This window comes from Vitis riparia, chromosome 8, assembly GCF_004353265.1.
Source record: "Vitis riparia cultivar Riparia Gloire de Montpellier isolate 1030 chromosome 8, EGFV_Vit.rip_1.0, whole genome shotgun sequence".
NCBI lineage: Eukaryota > Viridiplantae > Streptophyta > Magnoliopsida > Vitales > Vitaceae > Vitis > Vitis riparia.
Genome location: NC_048438.1, coordinates 17,446,336 through 17,464,757, shown reverse-complemented (window position 1 = coordinate 17,464,757; position 18,422 = coordinate 17,446,336). Strand labels below are relative to the sequence as shown.

Below are 18,422 nucleotides of genomic sequence, written 5' to 3'. Positions count from 1 at the left end.
TTCCATAATTTTCGTATTCAATCTTTTACATGACTGCCACTTCAATAAAATTCTCCAAAAAATAATATCATATTACAGAAAAATGGAGCAGATTCCATAGTTGTCAAAATGCAGATACGAACTCTAGCAACCATGCACCTATGCCATCAGTCCATGAGAGCACCTGAAGCAAAAAGCACCAAAACCTAAGGAATTGGCTTAGTTCATATTTGTCTCCCGCTGGTATACATTGTCATTAGGTGTTTAAGTAATGATGCAAATGGTTGCTCAATCGTGAACTAACCTCACTATACATCAGAGAAACAAGTGTTTATATTCCCCATTTGCAAGTTGGCAAAGCTGATTGTATGCATATGTGTCTGCCAAAAAATAAATAAGCTTTCTCAGAAGCAAAATCACAAAATGTTCCAGTAAGTTAAAAATGTGAACTCATATGCTTAAAGAACATATTTCTGATTATACAGTTTACTCTCAAGACCTCAAACTGTTAAACATCTACACATATCCCCCGCAAGCACAAGGGAACCGTGACTCTACTGATTCCACTTATCATATACAAATCAGTACTCAAATGGGTTAGAAACTAAAACCATCCTGGACTACCATCCAATAAATTGTCAAAATTTTCCACCAATTCAATTCAATGCAATATTTGTTATTTATTTATTTATATTTTCTAACAATAATCAAAGCATGAGGAGTATTTCAGGCGTCTTTCAACACACATGCATAGGCGTGCTTCAAGTCAAATCTAGAATCAGAAGTCACTGTAAACATCTTCTACCATCCAATTCAAATACAATATGTTGAATATAATGTATTTATAGTATATAACCTTTCCTTGTTAATATAGGATACATGTATGGTAGTTAGGACTCCTAGCCTTGTATATATATATATTTCTCAATTGTAAGTAGATAATTACATTAATGAGAATTAAGGTCTTTCTTCTTTCTCTCTCTCAACATGGTATCAGAGCCAAGGAAGAAAACCTAATTCTTTCCTGTTTCCCGTGTCATCAACTCCGGGAAACCTTTCGGTGACCGTGTTTCATTCCGGTCACCTTCCCCATCTCCCAATACTTTCCGGTCATTCGGATCGTCGACAGAAACAACTCACCGCCGGCAAAATTTTTCCGGCGAACTTTTCCGGCGACGTATTTTTCCGACACCGACCATACCAGAAGGAGCGCCTGGAGGAGATCTACAACTTTTGTGAAGGCACCGGCACCAACAAAGCATCCACGCGCCGCCCACGCGCACGTTTCCGTCCGGCGGCTGCATCTCACGCGCCGGCGCGTGAGGGCGCGTGAGGGATTTTCCGGCGACGCGCCTCCTCCAGCAGCCTCGCCTGACGCCGACCAGCCTCCCTACCTCCCTGGTTCTCCCATTCGAGCCCTGCACGTACCTCTTTTGGGGATTTTTGTCTCCGTCGGCCCTCCAAACAGTCTTTCCGGCGAAGCTCCGACTACTTTTTCTCCACTCCAATCCCTGCACGTGCCTTGGGAAGTGTTCTTCTACCTTTCTGGTGGTACCACGCCGCGATCTGAGGCCGTCTCCCTTTTTCGGTGGTGCCACGCCGCAATCTGAAGCCGTATTAGGGCTCTCTTCGATCCAAACATACTTCATTCTCCAGATAAGTAGATATGACTACTAAAAATTCCATTTTTTCCGCTGTTATATCTGGATCTCCTATGATTACTTCGGAGAAATTGGTTGGCAGTGACAATTATCTTTCCTGGTCTGCCTCTGTTGAACTTTGGTTTATGGGTCAAGGATATGAGGATCACTTGATTACACAGGAGGCAGATATCCCTGAGGTTGACCGCATACAGTGGAGGAAGATAGATGCACAGTTATGTAGTGTATTATGGCAATCGGTTGATCCCAAGATTCTTCTTCATCTTCGGGCCTACAAAACTTGTTTTAAATTTTGGACTCAGGCCAAAGGATTATATACGAATGATATCCAGCGTCTGTATAAGGTGGCTTCTGCTATTGTCCATCTCAGCCAACAGGACTTGGATCTATCTACTTATATTGGCCAGATTGCCTCTCTTAAGGAGGAGTTCTTGACTGTGATGCCTCTTACTCCTGATGTTGGGGCTCAACAAACACAGCTTGACAAGTTCTTCATGGTTCTTACTCTTATTGGCCTCCGTCCGGATCTTGAGCCTGTCCGCGATCAGATTCTTGGTAGTTCATCAGTTCCGTCCTTGGATGATGTGTTTGCTCGCCTCCTCCGTATCTCCTCCACTCAGACTTTGCCATTTGATAGCACTTCAGATTCTTCTGTGTTAGTTTCTCAAACTAACTCTCGAGGAGGCCGTAGTGGTACCCGAGGTAGAGGTCAACGTCCTCATTGCACCTATTGCAATAAACTTGGCCACACTCGCGATCGTTGCTATCAGTTACATGGACGACCTCCTCGCACTGCCCATGTGGCCCAGTCCTCTGATTCTCCGCTGCCTCAAGCTCCGAGCTCTTCCGCATCTCAGGCTTCTGTTGCCTCTGTTGCCCAGCCTGTTAATGCCTCTGCCTGCCTTACCCACACATCTTCTCTTGGACCCTGGATTCTAGATTCTGGAGCTTCTGATCACTTATCTGGTAATAAGGATCTTTTCTCCTCTATTACTACTACCTCTGCTTTACCTAATGTTACCTTAGCTAATGGTTTTCAAACTGTGGCTAAAGGTATTGGTTTGGCCCTTCCTCTGCCTTCTCTACCTCTCACTTCTGTCCTTTATACTCCTGAATGTCCTTTTAATCTTATTTCCATCAGCAAAATCACTCGTACTCTTAATTGCTCTATTACCTTTTCTGATAAATTTGTGACCTTGCAGGACCGGAGTACGGGGAAGACGATTGGCATAGGACGTGAGTCTCAAGGCCTCTATCACCTCACCTCGGATTCATCTCCTGCAGTTTGCATTTCCACTGATGCTCCTCTCCTCATTCACAATCGTCTGGGCCACCCTAGTCTCTCCAAGTTCCAGAAGATGGTCCCTCGTTTTTCCACTTTATCGTCGCTTCCGTGTGAGTCATGTCAGCTTGGGAAACATACTCGTGTCTCGTTCCCAAAGCGTTTGAATAATCGGGCAAAGTCTCCTTTTGAGCTTGTCCACACTGATGTTTGGGGTCCTTGTCGGACTGCGTCTACTTTAGGATTTCAGTATTTTGTCACTTTCATTGATGATTATTCTCGATGTACTTGGTTATTTTTAATGAAAAATCGAGCTGAGTTATTCTCTATTTTCCAGAAATTTTATGCTGAAATCCAAACCCAGTTCAATGTTTCTATTCGTGTGTTACGCAGTGACAATGCCAGGGAATATTTTTCAGCCTCATTTACTTCGTTTATGTCTCATCATGGGATTCTTCATCAGTCTTCTTGTGCTCATACTCCTCAACAAAATGGGGTAGCTGAACGCAAGAATCGACATCTTGTTGAGACAGCTCGTACTCTCCTCCTCCATAGCAATGTTCCTTTTCGTTTTTGGGGGGACGCTGTTCTTACCGCTTGTTATTTGATTAATCGTATGCCCTCCTCTGTCTTACATGATCAGATTCCTCACTCCCTTCTCTTCCCTGACCAACCACTTTATTTCCTTCCTCCTCGTGTCTTTGGTTGTACTTGCTTTGTTCATATTCTCACTCCTGGACAGGACAAGCTTTCCGCCAAAGCCATGAAGTGTCTCTTCTTGGGATACTCCAGACTTCAGAAGGGTTATCGTTGTTATTCCCTTGAGACTCATCGATACTTTATCTCCGCTGATGTCACCTTCTTTGAGGACTCACCATTCTTTTCCACCACTTCTGAGTCTCTTCCTGTTTCTGAAGTCTTGCCTATTCCCATTGTCTCCCCACCTGATGCTATGCCTCCTCGACCACTTCAGGTTTATCATCGTCGCCCTCGTGTCGTTGCTCCTCTCCCTTTTGCTGAGGCACCTGCTGACTCACTTCCTATCCCTTCGGCTTCACCTACCCCGGCTCTGCCTTCTCCTAATGACTTACCCATTGCTGTTCGGAAAGGTACTCGCTCTACTCGTAATCCTCATCCTATTTACAATTTTTTGAGTTATCATCGATTATCTTCACCCTATTCTGCTTTTGTTTCTGCTATATCCTCTGTTTCTCTTCCAAAGAGCACCCATGAAGCTCTTTCCCATCCAGGCTGGCGACAGGCAATGGTGGATGAAATGGCTGCTCTGCACTCTAATGGCACTTGGGATCTTGTTGTTTTACCCTCGGGTAAATCTACCGTTGGTTGTCGTTGGGTTTACGCAGTTAAGGTTGGTCCTGATGGTCAGGTTGATCGCCTTAAGGCCCGCTTAGTTGCTAAAGGCTATACTCAGGTTTATGGTTCTGATTATGGTGACACATTCTCTCCGGTTGCCAAGATTGCTTCTGTCCATCTGCTTCTCTCCATGGCTGCCATGTGTTCTTGGCATCTTTATCAATTGGATATTAAAAATGCCTTCCTTCATGGTGATCTTGCCGAGGAAGTTTATATGGAGCAACCTCCTGGTTTTGTTGCTCAGGGGGAGTCTGGTTTAGTATGCAGGTTACGCCGTTCTCTATATGGCTTGAAACAATCTCCTCGAGCATGGTTTAGCCGTTTTAGTTCTGTTGTTCAAGAGTTTGGCATGCTTCGCAGTACAGCAGACCATTCAGTTTTCTATCATCATAACTCTTTGGGGCAGTGTATTTATCTGGTTGTTTATGTGGACGACATCGTCATTACAGGCAGTGATCAGGATGGTATTCAGAAACTAAAGCAACACCTTTTTACCCACTTTCAGACCAAAGACTTGGGGAAACTCAAGTATTTCTTGGGAATTGAGATAGCTCAATCCAGTTCTGCTGTGGTCCTTTCCCAAAGGAAGTATGCTTTAGACATCCTGGAAGAAACTGGTATGTTAGACTGTAAACCGGTAGACACACCTATGGATCCGAATGTCAAACTTGTACCAGGACAGGGGGAGCCTTTAGGAGACCCCGGGAGATATCGACGGCTCGTAGGTAAATTGAACTATCTCACCATTACTCGTCCAGACATTTCTTTTCCTGTGAGTGTTGTTAGTCAATTCCTACAGTCACCATGTGATAGCCATTGGGATGCTGTAATCCGCATTCTTCGATATATCAAAAGTACACCAGGCCAAGGTGTGTTGTACGAGAACAGAGGTCATACTCAGGTTGTTGGTTACACAGATGCAGATTGGGCTGGCTCACCCACAGATAGACGTTCCACTTCAGGGTACTGTGTTTTTATTGGAGGTAATCTAATATCTTGGAAGAGTAAGAAACAAGATGTAGTGGCCAGATCTAGCGCTGAAGCCGAGTATCGAGCTATGGCTTTGGCAACATGTGAACTCATATGGTTGAGACATCTTCTTCTAGAGTTGAGATTTGGAAAGGATGAACAGATGAAACTCATATGTGATAACCAGGCCGCATTACATATTGCATCCAATCCAGTCTTTCATGAAAGGACCAAACATATTGAAGTTGACTGTCATTTCATTAGAGAGAAGATCGCATCAGGATGTGTTGCTACAAGTTTTGTTAATTCAAATGATCAACTAGCTGACATCTTCACTAAATCTCTCAGAGGTCCTAGGATTAAATATATTTGTAACAAGCTTGGTGCATATGACGTATATGCTCCAGCTTGAGGGGGAGTGTTGAATATAATGTATTTATAGTATATAACCTTTCCTTGTTAATATAGGATACATGTATGGTAGTTAGGACTCCTAGCCTTGTATATATATATATTTCTCAATTGTAAGTAGATAATTACATTAATGAGAATTAAGGTCTTTCTTCTTTCTCTCTCTCAACACAATATATTAATTCTGATGGTGCATGCTTATGCATGTGTGTTGTGATTTTCAGGAGAAGTGCTTCAGCTATAAGCAATAAGAGCATTTACTTCAGGTGATGCCAACAGGCAAAAATAATTCAAGAGGACTGGAATGGCCTATAGCACAGGGAGAAATTTTGTAAGGGAGCAAAAGACTTACCAAATGTGTCACCAAAGTTGGTCCATATTTCAGCCCGGATGGATTGGTTACTGTCCGCAATACCAATTACCTCAACAAAAGTTGTTAGAGGAAAGGATGGTGGGGTTCCTTTTATGACCAGCTGTTGTTCATCTGTAGATTTTCCAATTATGACTCCACCTTCAGATCGTATAACCTGAATCACTGCTCGAACCTTTCTTCCCACATACATGCGCAGCAGCTCCATATTGACAAAAACTGCAGGGTTTGATGTATCCATCTCCTGCAAAACACATTACAGATTCACTATGTTTCCAGGTCTAGATGCTAGAGAATAGTTAGCATGTGTTGGAAGAAATCAACTTGGTTAAAATTAATTCACAAGCCACTTGTCAACAAATTTCTCCTAGCAAAATTGTGTCCCTCTGGCAATTTGCTTTCCTGAAAAACAGAAATGTGTTCTAGCCAAGGAATCACTTCAACTATAGAGTTGAAAGAGCAGTCTACTTCAAGCAAAAATATAAGGCAAGTGTATTAGGCTGAGCCCACAATGAGATCATAAGGACTTCTTTTTTGGCTTCAAGGCATGTAGGGTTTATAGCCCTTTAAGCATTTCTGGTGTAGGGTTATCAGTTTCTTGGTTAAGTGAATCTATTCTATGCCATGGCCACTAGCCACCACCTCATGGTATGACTAGCACATTCAGGATCTTACAAAGAAAATAAAACGGCTGAAAAGATCAAGCATGCCCTAAAGGCACATAAGTAAACGATAGAAGACAGTGCAGCCAATAAAGAATCCTTTATGATATGCCTAATAATTGGTAATCCTGAAAGTGCTTAACAGACCCATTACATTAACTCCATAGAGATATGTACAAAAACTGAAATGATAGGCAATTCAATTCACACTTCCCAAGAACAAAACCACTTCAATCCCGGGTAGTAAATAAAGAAATGTTAATTTTATTATTAAGAGAATAACAGAAACAACAGAGAAAGACCGGGGGGTTGGGACAGTGATAGTGGATGAGATGAGAAGTTGGAAGTTAGAAGACATTTTCCACTCTAAAAAATCACGGCAGCCTTGAATTAACGGGTTTTAAATTTAAGACATTGCGCAATTCAACCGATTCTCTGAGATTATGCACTACATTACAACTAGGGTTAGGTTTGGATCCATATCATCCACCCGGGAACAACCCATCGAGAATAAGAACTGAATCAGACCATTTTTTATTTTTTTTAACAATAAAGAGGAGATGAGCTTTGGATTCAAATTTGAAAAGACAGTAGAAAAAAGGGCGGGAAAATTGTAATCATTCACAGCTTGTAATGGAAAACAATACCACTGCATATCTCATCAAAAATCTAGCAAACAAATAGAAAGGGATGAAAAAAAAATTGGCTAAAGAAGAGAAAAAGTAGAATAATGAAGATGAAAGAGTACGTACCTGAGTTGGAACGATTGAAGAAAGAACGAGGACGAGGACGAGGACGAGAGTGGCTTCGGCCTGTCCCGCCTAAAACCCTATATTTGAGTTTTAAAATAATCGTTTGGGCAAATGGTTGAGATCCCGAAGCTTTTAATGCCCAATTTGCGCTTCCATCCTTTAAAGTCCCTTCACTAATGGCACTCTCACTCCGTCAGCGTCTACGCAAAATATTTAGAGGAGAAAGAAATTATTTAAGTATAATAATATAATACATATTTTTCTCCCTTCATTAAAATAGAATTGTTTGATAATATAATAATTATATCATTTTTAATTTATCTTATTTTCATTTATATTTTTACAGTTAAATTAGAAATTTATTTTTATTTTTATAATTCCAAAATTAAAAGTAATAACATGAATAGTATTCTGTGACAAGAGTTGAGGAGGGATGGATAGGCTGACAGCTGATAGCCTATTGGAATGGTGATAGGCTGATAGCTAACTAGGGACGGACGGTTTACTTTTACATACGGTTGCAACTTTGCTGTTTGTCCCACATCGAAGATAGAGAGAAACTAGTGAGGAGGGAGGAGGGAGGAGGGAGGTGATTAAAATGGGACGCAACAGAGAGAGTAGTTTCATCTTTGCGCTTGGGGCAATGACGCAGCTAGTGAGGTTCCAACCGAGGCGCGTCAATTGCTGGTTGAAAACTATTTCCAAACCCCCTCTTTGGCCTGGGTTTGGCCCTGGCCATTGAGAATTTCTGGAAGGACTCCCTATGGGGGGTAAAGTCCTACAATTCCAGTTCAAGAAGGCTTTTTGAATGGTACCGTTTTATGCTGGTTTGCGATGGTTAAAAGCAGTAAAGAATGTATGGTTAATCAAAAGGCTTTCAATACAAGGAAAAGCGTAGCTGCTTGTGCTTCTCCTTCCATACAGGATTACAATAACGGGCAAAAATGCTTTAAAAAGTTAAAAATGATGATATAAAGCCTGAACTTGCTTAGGGTGGGTAACTGAGCATTGTTCAATTAGTTAAGTACGGTGAATATCATATATAGTTCAAATAGTCCCAGGTACCTCCCTATCAAAATGGAACTTCCTCTATCCAACTTGAAAGGGCAGTTTCAGTCCAAACTGAGACTCTGGAAGCAAGGGGGATTCAGGATTAGGATAATAGGAATTGCATGGTGAAGGAGGCGCCATACAAATCTTGTCTTAAAAGCCTGAATCATACTCCAACCTACATGTTACTTAGGTGGCAGCTCCATATCGACCAAGACCAAAACTTCAATGTCTAATTTATCCACATTGACAAAATTACATACAACTGTGTAACAAGGTAGAAAAGGGATTTAAACACATTAACTTGATCATATTTGTAGTCGCCGGAAATCTCATTCCAGGAGTTTGTGTTTATAAATAGGATGGCGGTCTCATTCCTAGCCACCTTAAATTGGGGGCAATTCTCTTGAAAGCAGTCATATCAGTAGTCACTAGTCACATTACGGCAAAACACTTGTGGCTACAAATCTGTGGTTATAATTTATCAATCAGATCAGATTTCACGAATCACTAGTAGTTTTCTTCGAAGGAGTTATAACTTAAGACCTAATTCATTATAAAATAAGTGTGGTCCATTACAATCTCTTTTCTCAATCTTTAAGAAAAACACAAAAACCAAGAAAATCTAAGACACTCATAGAACAAATACATGATAAGCTACAAAATAAAATGGAGCTCCTTTTGGGATCCTCGTATTTCTCCCAAGAAAAAATGTACGTATGAAAATGCAACAACCTCAAAAACCACAATATCTATGGGTAGAGATAGGATGTCATCGTGACTGGAAATATCTATCCATGGTTTCCTTGACCAAATTTCAATGGTTGTACCATCACCTTTTGGTTGGCACAAGTATAATTGGCTGCATGAAGGGGAAAGCCCTAACCCAAAAAGACAATGTCCAGATTGGATCACATCCTAATGGTTGTAACTTGTACCATCAACATGCTTTCATATCACCAGCCCTGTAGATAAGAGGGAATCAGACTTACCACCCAAAAGAGCTGAGCGATTTAGCTCCTCCAGCTTTCCATCATCCAGAAGAAAAACGCGTTTTGCCATCAGAACAGTTTCCAAGCGGTGGGCAATGACCAACACCTACAAGATTAATGTCAATACTTGGTTTGAGCACACATCTGAGCCATTCAAAAGACGCAAGGATCCTAATTAAAAAGGAAAATATCCAAGTTAATTCTAATTTCTTTACACAAAGATGGTCTCAGTTAAAGCTCATTTTCACTTCCCAAATTACAGGATTTGCCTTTAAAAAATTTCAGTTTATGTAGAGCTCATGTTCCCTATAGCCTCTAAAAAAATGTTTGCAGCAGATGATTTAATGTTGTACTCCTGCTCCGGTTCTAAAGCACAAGGGAACAGATTTACATCATCCTAATGTTTCACATATGAATTCCTATAAATAATTAATGACAGGAATAACATGTGTCCAGCTCAAGAAAAATATTAGCTATGATATGATGTGTGACTTTCATGTTCCCACTACCAATTTCAACACAGATACCTATGAATAAATACTAAGAAACGGAAACACATGATGCAAATTGAAAATTTATTGTTCTTACAGTACGATTTTCCATTAATCGCTCCACAGCTTGTCTCACCAATAACTCAGACCTGCTATCTAAAGCAGAAGTTGCTTCATCCAAAATCAGTATGGAACAGTTCTGATAGAGTGCCCTTGCAATAGCTATTCTGTGTTTTCAAGTAAAGTAGAATGTATCATGTTAGCATAATAAATTCTGGAAATAGAAGCAATTAGATTGCATGTTCATCTTCAAATCCATGGCTAGCGGTCATGTTGTTAGGATTAGGGTTTGGATTTGAAGCTTCACCTTTGCTTCTGGCCACCGCTTAATGTTGAGCCCCTTGGTCCAATATTGGTTTGGTACCCTTCTGGAAGGTTTCTAATGAATTCATCAGCATTTGCAGTTTGTGCTGCAAGCTCAGCTCTCTCCATGTCAATTTTAGTCATCAGATCCCTATATCCAATGTTTTCAACAACTGTTCCTGAAAGAAGTGTCTAACACCAAAATGTGTCATCTGATACTGAAACATTAACATTAGTAGGATCTGATACTCATTTATAGTCTAACATATTCAAACAATGTCTGCAATGTCTTGTCCAAGTAATGGAGGATATCCTGATCTATGACAATAGTTATCACCAATAACTACATACCTTAGTTGAAACATAATACAGCATGTGGAAGAAATACATAGCAACATCATAATTTATTTGTACTTAGTGGTAGTATTTGAAAGACAAGACACTGCAAAATCAGATGATCCCAGGCTGGCTGCTGGCATTTGTAAAACCAGCACAAACCACATAAGGTAACCAACAAGTGATTGCTTGATTGTTTTCATTGTTGTGAGGTGAATGCAATTTCATGTTTAATCCTACAAATAAAACAAATTTTAAAAAGGGAACTAAAATATAAGAATGTAGTGAGCAGTCACTCACTATATCCTGAGAAACCAGACCAACATGTCTTCTTAAACTTTTCAAGCGGATGCCTTGAATATTATGGTTATCAAGAATTACACAACCTGTTAACATGGGAGAAACAGATAAATGGTCACATTAAAATGGAAGGATTGCTTAAAGTTCAAACCGAAGGGTCAAAAGTTGAGCAAGTTTGTAATGGAATGAGTTTTGTAATTTCAGATGGCTAACCACATAAAGGATCATAAAGTCGAAGAAGCAGTTTTACAAGGGTTGTCTTTCCTCCTCCAGAGGGCCCAACAAGAGCAACTGTTTCACCAGCTTTGATATGGAGGTCCAATCCATTCAAAATAAGAGGCATCCTGTCTCCATATCTAAAAGAGATATTACAAAATTTCACCTCTCCAATAACAGAATCTAAATCAACCGCATCAGGTTTCTCAAGCACCTATACTCAAAAACAATATGATCTGTGATCACTAAAAAAAGTTATCCATTATCCAATCACACTGTTAAATAAGGATAGAATAACTAAAACTAAAAAAAGCATCTTTATAATATCACTATCTGGCAAGCAAGAAAGTGGGGAGACATGAAGAGATGTTTGTCAAACAAATTAATTCTTAAAAACAACATATTTTCACCAAGTGATAAAATGAAAATTAGTGAATGGCCATTTCTATCAAAGACAGATTTTACCTGAGATTCAAACCTAGTCAAATCAAACAAGCGTTCAATAGCCGGCTCTCCTTGCTTCAACTCATTGTAAGCTTTTCCCACACCCTGCGCGACCCTTAAATTCAGATTGATAATATAAGACAGCTCCAGAATGGCTGAACCATAATAACAACACAACGGATAATTAGCCAAAAAAGCTTTGGACTACATATAAAGAATGTGGAACTATTTCTTTTTGTACGTAAATTGAGCAACAAAAATAAGAAAAAAAAAAAAGAAAAATTTAAAGTAGCATCTAAAGAACTTCTAGGCCAAGATCTAGTGGCTTTGACAAGATATTGAAGTGTTAAAAGTTTATAACAAATAATGGAGACAAGTGGGGCTCTAAACAACTTGTAGCTTAAATACAAAAACAGAGATTCCCAGACTTACTGCCCCACAAAGTGGGTTTCACCATCAGAATAAACAATTTAAACTGAAAAGATGAGTAAATAAGTGAATAAATTGTTAGATATGTCACCTTGTCCCTTGCTAATAAAAGATCAAGAGTATCACCCATAACATGGGAAATATGATTGTACTATTTAAGAGAATCATATAAAAGATAATCATACTACAGGCTCCAGCCAAGAAAATTTTAGAAGTCTAATAATAATCCTAATTAAATAAATATGAGTTTTCAGGATTAGTTTCAATAGTATGCAAGCTTCGAGATGATCATTAAGAATATAACTTTGACCAAAGATGATAACATGAACTCTCTCATTAGAGACATAGAAATTTCCACATTTTTCCTAGTTATCAAGAGGAGAAGTACCCATATGAACTCTGAATTAAAATAGCAATTTACAAAAAAGACAACTGATAATGAGTTGATTCCATCTACATGTGGCCTACTTCCCCCAGAGGGCTTTCTTAGTTAAACAGACTCACCTGCTTACTGATAAAAAATGACTTCTTTCCTGAGCATACTCAAGTGGGAGATATCAATATATGTGCCTTCATGTGTTGCTACTACTGCTTAATTAATAGAAGTTATATAACATCTTCTAATGAAATATACACACTACTGATCAGTACATGCGTAAGACTTGGAATTTAACAACTGAATTCATTAAATTACTTACATAATCAGATATAAAAGTACTCTATCTCATCTCATAGCAATAAAAGAAGCATGGGTAAATGTCAGAAACCTTTTCATATGTTTCAAAACAAATCACCAACCTCCCCCACAAATCTTTTAACCTCGATTCATTTACCTCCCCTCATGAGTTTCAGAAACTTTTATACCTTAGCATTACACACTGATAAAAATAGTTTATTAAGGGATTATAGACCATAAACCCTCTCTAGTGTTCAAATTTGTGCTGAAAGGACATCCCTTATATCAATTAAACCCTCAAGGTGGCTGATTGCTATATTAAAAATCTCAACAAATAGTATCACCTGGATTGGATCAATCAATAGAACCAATGATGTTACAAAAGAAACCAAGAGACTGCCATCCAAAGCACCAATTGGAACCACCAGTGAACCAACAAAAAATATTGATAATGCTCCAAAATATATAATTTGCATGATTTGAGGAATGAGAGCCTTCATTTTCCTCTTTTTCAAACATTCAGATAGGTCTGTATGAGCAAGTCTTCGAAACCGAGCACTCTCAGACAACTCTGCATTGCTTGCCTTCACAAAAAGAATTGATGGGAGGACCTGAAACATAAATAGTACATTGGTGTAAGTACACCAATTAAAAAGAAGTGATTGAGAACATCATATGGTAGAATCTCACGCACACTTTTTGAAATTAACAGCAGACACAATCAGAGCCACATGGAGGGGAGGAGGAACTTAAAGACTCATGGATCTACCACCTTACTAGTGGAGGAAGGAAGCAAAAGAAAACATGAATAATTATTCAACCATATTCTAGGACTCAAATGGGTTAGTAGAAATAATACAAACAAAGAAGAACAAAGTAATTAGGAAGAAACATATTTTTGATAGGCAACCATTTAGGAAGAAACACGAACAATGTTTTTGTTGGGACAAAGCCTTTAAAAGCATGACATGATGTAAAAAAATTAGATTTGATTAATATATTTATATACTATAATTTTAGTTTCCACTATTTTATCCATGTTTGGATTGATATTTATCTAAGCATTTATACCTATACCACTTATATTGTACATGATTTTGGTGCATTAACAGTTGTATGGAATATCTAAATCATAGGTTCCTTGTAAGTTTCCCTAATAAGTGCACTAGTGTGTATGGTTACATAATGAACAAGATCTACGGTAAATTATGAAATTGGCTATCAGGTAGTTGTGATTTTACCAAGTTATTATGTTGTATAGACTCTCAACTTTGAGAGAATATTGAACTAATAGTGAAGTTTTCAGTGACTTTGACCTATGGGTGAGACCTAAGGTAGTCATATATTCTTTATGGAGTAAGTTACTATTGATTAAGGCAGGTGACAATAGGTATCTTCTATAAGCATCATGATATCTTATAGGATAGAAGTAGCGCATCCTCTTGAGTGATCCTAAGGATTTATGATCATGAAATTTGTGATGCTGCAATAATTTCTTAAGTGAGATTTGACATATATCCTTTATGGATTAGAGTATGTCGATTGATCACAAAATAGAAAAATCTAAGATTCAAGGATATTAAAGGTAGTCTTAAGAGGTTGATAGCTTCTACCTCATTAAGTTGCAGACACTAGTTCATGGGATGTCTACATATAGTAGATGGTAAACCATAGACCCGATAAATTAATTAAATTAATGAAGTGCAGTTGATTTCATAGGGCACTAAAGTGCAATTGACTCTTTTTAGTAGAATGTTAACTTTAGAATTGGATTACAAAGAAGTTAGTATTTTCCTAGGGGTTTTAGTGGTCACTACTTGAGTTCATATTCTATGTTAGTACAAAGTTTTAAGGATTTATTGAGAATTAATCATTTATATGCATAAGGGCGTTTTGGAAATAGTGCAAGGTTGCACAAGAATTTATGATTAATTATTTTGATTTTTCTCAATTGGACTAATTGATTAATTGTAACCCATTTGAGCTAATTAATTAATTAGGACTTAGTAGACTAGATTAATTGACCTAAGTCCAAGTTAGGCCAAAATCACTTAAGCTCATAAGAGTGTTTATATAAACCCCTTGGATTGTAAGGTTAGACTTTAACTTTTCAAACTAGTAGTCTTCTAGAAACCTAGCCTTCCCCCCTTACTCCTTCTCCCTCTCTCTTTCTCTCTCTCAAGGTGTATAGCCACTCCACACAAGTGTCATGGATCTAAGGAGCCATCATGTGGAAGATCAAACAGTTATTGAAATCCCTAAATCAACTGGATTAGGATCTAAGAACATCCAAATCCAAAGGTACGGTTTTAAACACCTAAATCTAAGTATTTTTACTTTCGTTATGCATTTAGGTCTAGTATCCCTAAGCTGTTAGATAGCATACACCTATGATCCAAGGGTTTTCCTAACAATGGGTATCAGATAGGAATAGCATGCTAGATCCGATCTAGGATGTGTTATCTCTATTTTGTAGGCCTTTTGTTTTCAGCCCATGACCAATAGGGATGAAAGAATGGTTTTATTTTCTTATATATAAATGCAATAATGAATGAATAATTTCTTTGAATCTTCTCTAGATTTGGTTGTATACTCCATAAGGAGTATAGGTTTTGAATTTTCATTAGACAGGTTGTCAGCTCTATTTTGAAGAGTGTAGGATTTTTGTTATTGTATAAAAATTGTACTTTGATCTATCTATGGTGACTCAATAAGAGAGAACAAAGGCTCCAATAGTTTAGGGACATTCATAGAAAAAACCATTCCAAGAGTTTTCATGCTTGGAGGTGTAGGCATGGGTGCTCAAGCGCCAGAGATAAAGAGTTTGATCGGCTCATGCACTCAAGCATTCTTGGCATTAGGGATTTTAGGTTTTTTTATATTCTAACCTTAATTTTGGTTGCAAAACTATTTTTAGAAAATTTTGGAATTTTTGGATTCCAAATATTTGGTTACCAAAATCTATGATAGGATCCTTTGGGAAAATATTTTAATTTCCAATTTTATATTTTTGTACTCAATACATGTATATTTTGTGTATGACATAAATTTTAATGAAAATAATTTTTCTTGTAAATGGGATTTCAAGAGGATATTATTTATTAAATTTTGGAATAGTGTAGAATAAGGAAATAAATTTTTGTTAAAATAAAATTTAAATCCTGGAAGGAAAACTTCCTTTAGTAAAATTATTTTCAAGGATTATAAAATATTTTCCTTAAAATTATTTTTTGAGGATCTTTGAAGAATAAAAGTTTTCCTTATTGAACAAAGTGCTCTCTAGATTTTTCTTTTCAATTTTTTTTTATCAGAAATAGAGATAAATTTTCATTGATAGAAGAAAGAGAGAAGGAGAGATCCTTCTAACATAATACAAAACCTAATCAAGTAAGAGTAGACTCCTCTACTATACAAGGAGAACTATGGTATTGACCCTAACCGTGGGAAGCCATGACCAGAACACAACCTACCAAGGTATGGGGACCCCAATAGGGCTACCACATGCTGTCACTTAGGAGTAAATGAGTCGCATTAAGAAATATGGTTAAGAAAAATTTCCTATAAATCATTTTCCCAATTTTAACTGCACCATTGTTGGTAATGCATGCACTAGTCTGCAAGTTCATTTTTTATAATACAACTCTCATTTGGAATAAAATGCAAAATTCTTCTAAAAGGAGAGAGAGACTACTAAAATACTGGAGATCTTGACTACGGCAATGAACATACCTCATTCAAGTATGCCGAGAGAGCAGCAATGCTAAGATGGGCCCTTTGAGATATCTTTCGAAGCCTTTCACCGAGATGGGCAATAACAAGAGACATAAATGGAATAACCTAAAAGAATACACCAGACAGGTTGGACATCAATTACATAACCAAAAAACAAACACAAACACAAACACCCAAGTCTTCCTTCCTCACTAAGGTTGAAACCAAAGAAACACACACAAACCCAAGTGTTCGTTCCTCACCAAGGCTGAAATCAAAGAAAGTGTAGGGCTGATAAATAACATCTGCGTTGCCATCGCCGATAACTGCAGAGCACTGGGTACAATGGTCTATCATACAAAAGAAACCATATAATTAAAACTCAGCGTGAGTGTGATGGCTAAGCTCCAGAATTCATAGATCTTCTCTTTGACAAGCTCCGGATCTATAAGAGGGAACAGGCGCTTCAATATTAGAATTACTTACATTCAGAAGAGCATGCACGGTATCGGCAACATCTGACGCCTCCGCAGTCACCCGATACGCAATATCACCAGGAGAAACGGCATCACCACCTTCAAAAAACTCTAAATCCCTCTGCAAAACCTTGTCGAAGACAAAAACCCTAATCTTATACACCGAATTCAAAGCGGCGTCCCACAGAAACGCTTGCTGCCAGTAACTAGCCACTAGCCGAACCAGAAGCAATACCCCCAATACCAAACCCTCGTCTCTCAAATTAATGGCGTCAATCTTGCTCAGCGTCGCCGAAAATTTTCCGACTTTAGGGACAATTTTGGAGAGAGAATAGACAGAGACAAGACTACAGAGCCAGCCTTTTAGAATTGGTTTATATTCTGATAGAACGTAGGGTTTGATGGCTTCGAGAGAGTGAAATGTGGAGGGAGAAATGAAGTTAAAGGGCTTCAGGGAGGCTTTAAAAGAGGGTTTAACTGTTAGATTTGGTGAGAAGGCGAAGAGTTTGGTTGGTCTGGGTTTGAATCTAAGACCAAGAAGAGAAGGGGAAGAAGATGGAGGAGCGATGGTGAATTGTATGGTGGCCATTTTTTCAGAAGACGTGCCGGTGCCGGTAGGCGCGGGGATGATGAGCCATTTTGGAGGCAACGGCTAAATGTTACGGTTAAGGCCCCACCATAGTTTCGCACCAAAATAATAATATTTTTATTTTTATTTTTTTTTCCTTTTCTTCTTTACAAACAAACTCATCTGATTAAATATACCAATTTTATTTTAAATGTTACTATTAACCATCTTCTTCTTTTTTTAATTTTTAAATAAAAAATTATCAAATTGTTAGTAATTATACTTTTTATTTAAAGAAAATAATAACATATAAAAAACTTTTACAATGAACCATGATATTTTAAAAATTCACACAAATTTTTATCTACTTTAAAATAAATATTAAATAAACAAATAAATAATAATTTTAATAAATAATGTAGTGAAAATTTATTTATTAAAAGACAATAATATTTCACTAAAAACTATAAAGTAAGTGCATAAATTATATTTTTATTAAAAATAAGTAATAATGTTTTAAAAATTACAAGTACTAATAATATAAATTAAAACTATAAAATTATATTATTTTTATATGAACATTAAGATAAGTGGGAATATAACAATCATATGGAATATCAAACATTAGGATTTAATTGACATGTAATGAGTTACACCAATTAAACAGTTGCTGGCACAAGGAGAAAGAATAAAATACACACAAGTGATATAGGTCCATAGTAAGGATGAGTGGTCTCCAAATAAATCAAACCCAACTCCAAATAAGAAAACCTCCAATCTAATGGGCCCAAATCATGCAATTCAACAATCCAAAGCCCAATAATAATCAATGGAAAAAACATTGATATATATATATCAAATTTAAAAGCTTCTTGAAAAAAGGGAAAACAATAAAAAGTAAGCTAAGTGA

General features: G+C 37.8%; 1 protein-coding gene and 1 non-coding gene across 2 annotated transcripts; one reads left to right on the top strand and one right to left on the bottom strand.

Annotated features, from left to right (window-relative positions):
- The first annotated feature begins 8,085 nt into the window (after nt 1-8,085).
- LOC117921373 lies at nt 8,086-8,238 on the top strand. The gene has a single exon (XR_004652333.1). It is a non-coding gene; the product is annotated as a U4 spliceosomal RNA (small nuclear RNA).
- A 794-nt stretch (nt 8,239-9,032) lies between these two features.
- On the bottom strand, nt 9,033-17,581 carry LOC117921097 (ABC transporter B family member 29, chloroplastic). Its single transcript, XM_034838892.1, has 10 exons — nt 16,955-17,581; nt 16,732-16,818; nt 16,487-16,594; nt 13,102-13,368; nt 11,674-11,757; nt 11,206-11,422; nt 10,993-11,078; nt 10,361-10,548; nt 10,091-10,220; nt 9,033-9,608 (listed from the first exon to the last, which is right to left on the bottom strand). Exons 1-10 carry the CDS (start codon nt 17,531-17,533, stop codon nt 9,462-9,464), a joined length of 1,893 nt encoding a protein of 630 aa, XP_034694783.1. The 5' UTR covers nt 17,534-17,581; the 3' UTR covers nt 9,033-9,461.
- Nucleotides 17,582-18,422: the final 841 nt, after the last annotated feature.

Excerpts from the sequence above, each read along its gene's own strand:
- LOC117921097 (XM_034838892.1), bottom strand. The coding sequence starts at position 17,533 with ATGGCCACCATACAATTCACCATCGCTCCTCCATCTTCTTCCCCTTCT. Across the intron at positions 16,595-16,731 it reads TTTCTTTGATTTCAGCCTTG|GTTATTCCATTTATGTCTCT; the intron begins GTGAGGAACGAA and ends GTATTCTTTTAG. Across the intron at positions 11,079-11,205 it reads ACTTTATGATCCTTTATGTG|GTTGTGTAATTCTTGATAAC; the intron begins GTTAGCCATCTG and ends CCATGTTAACAG.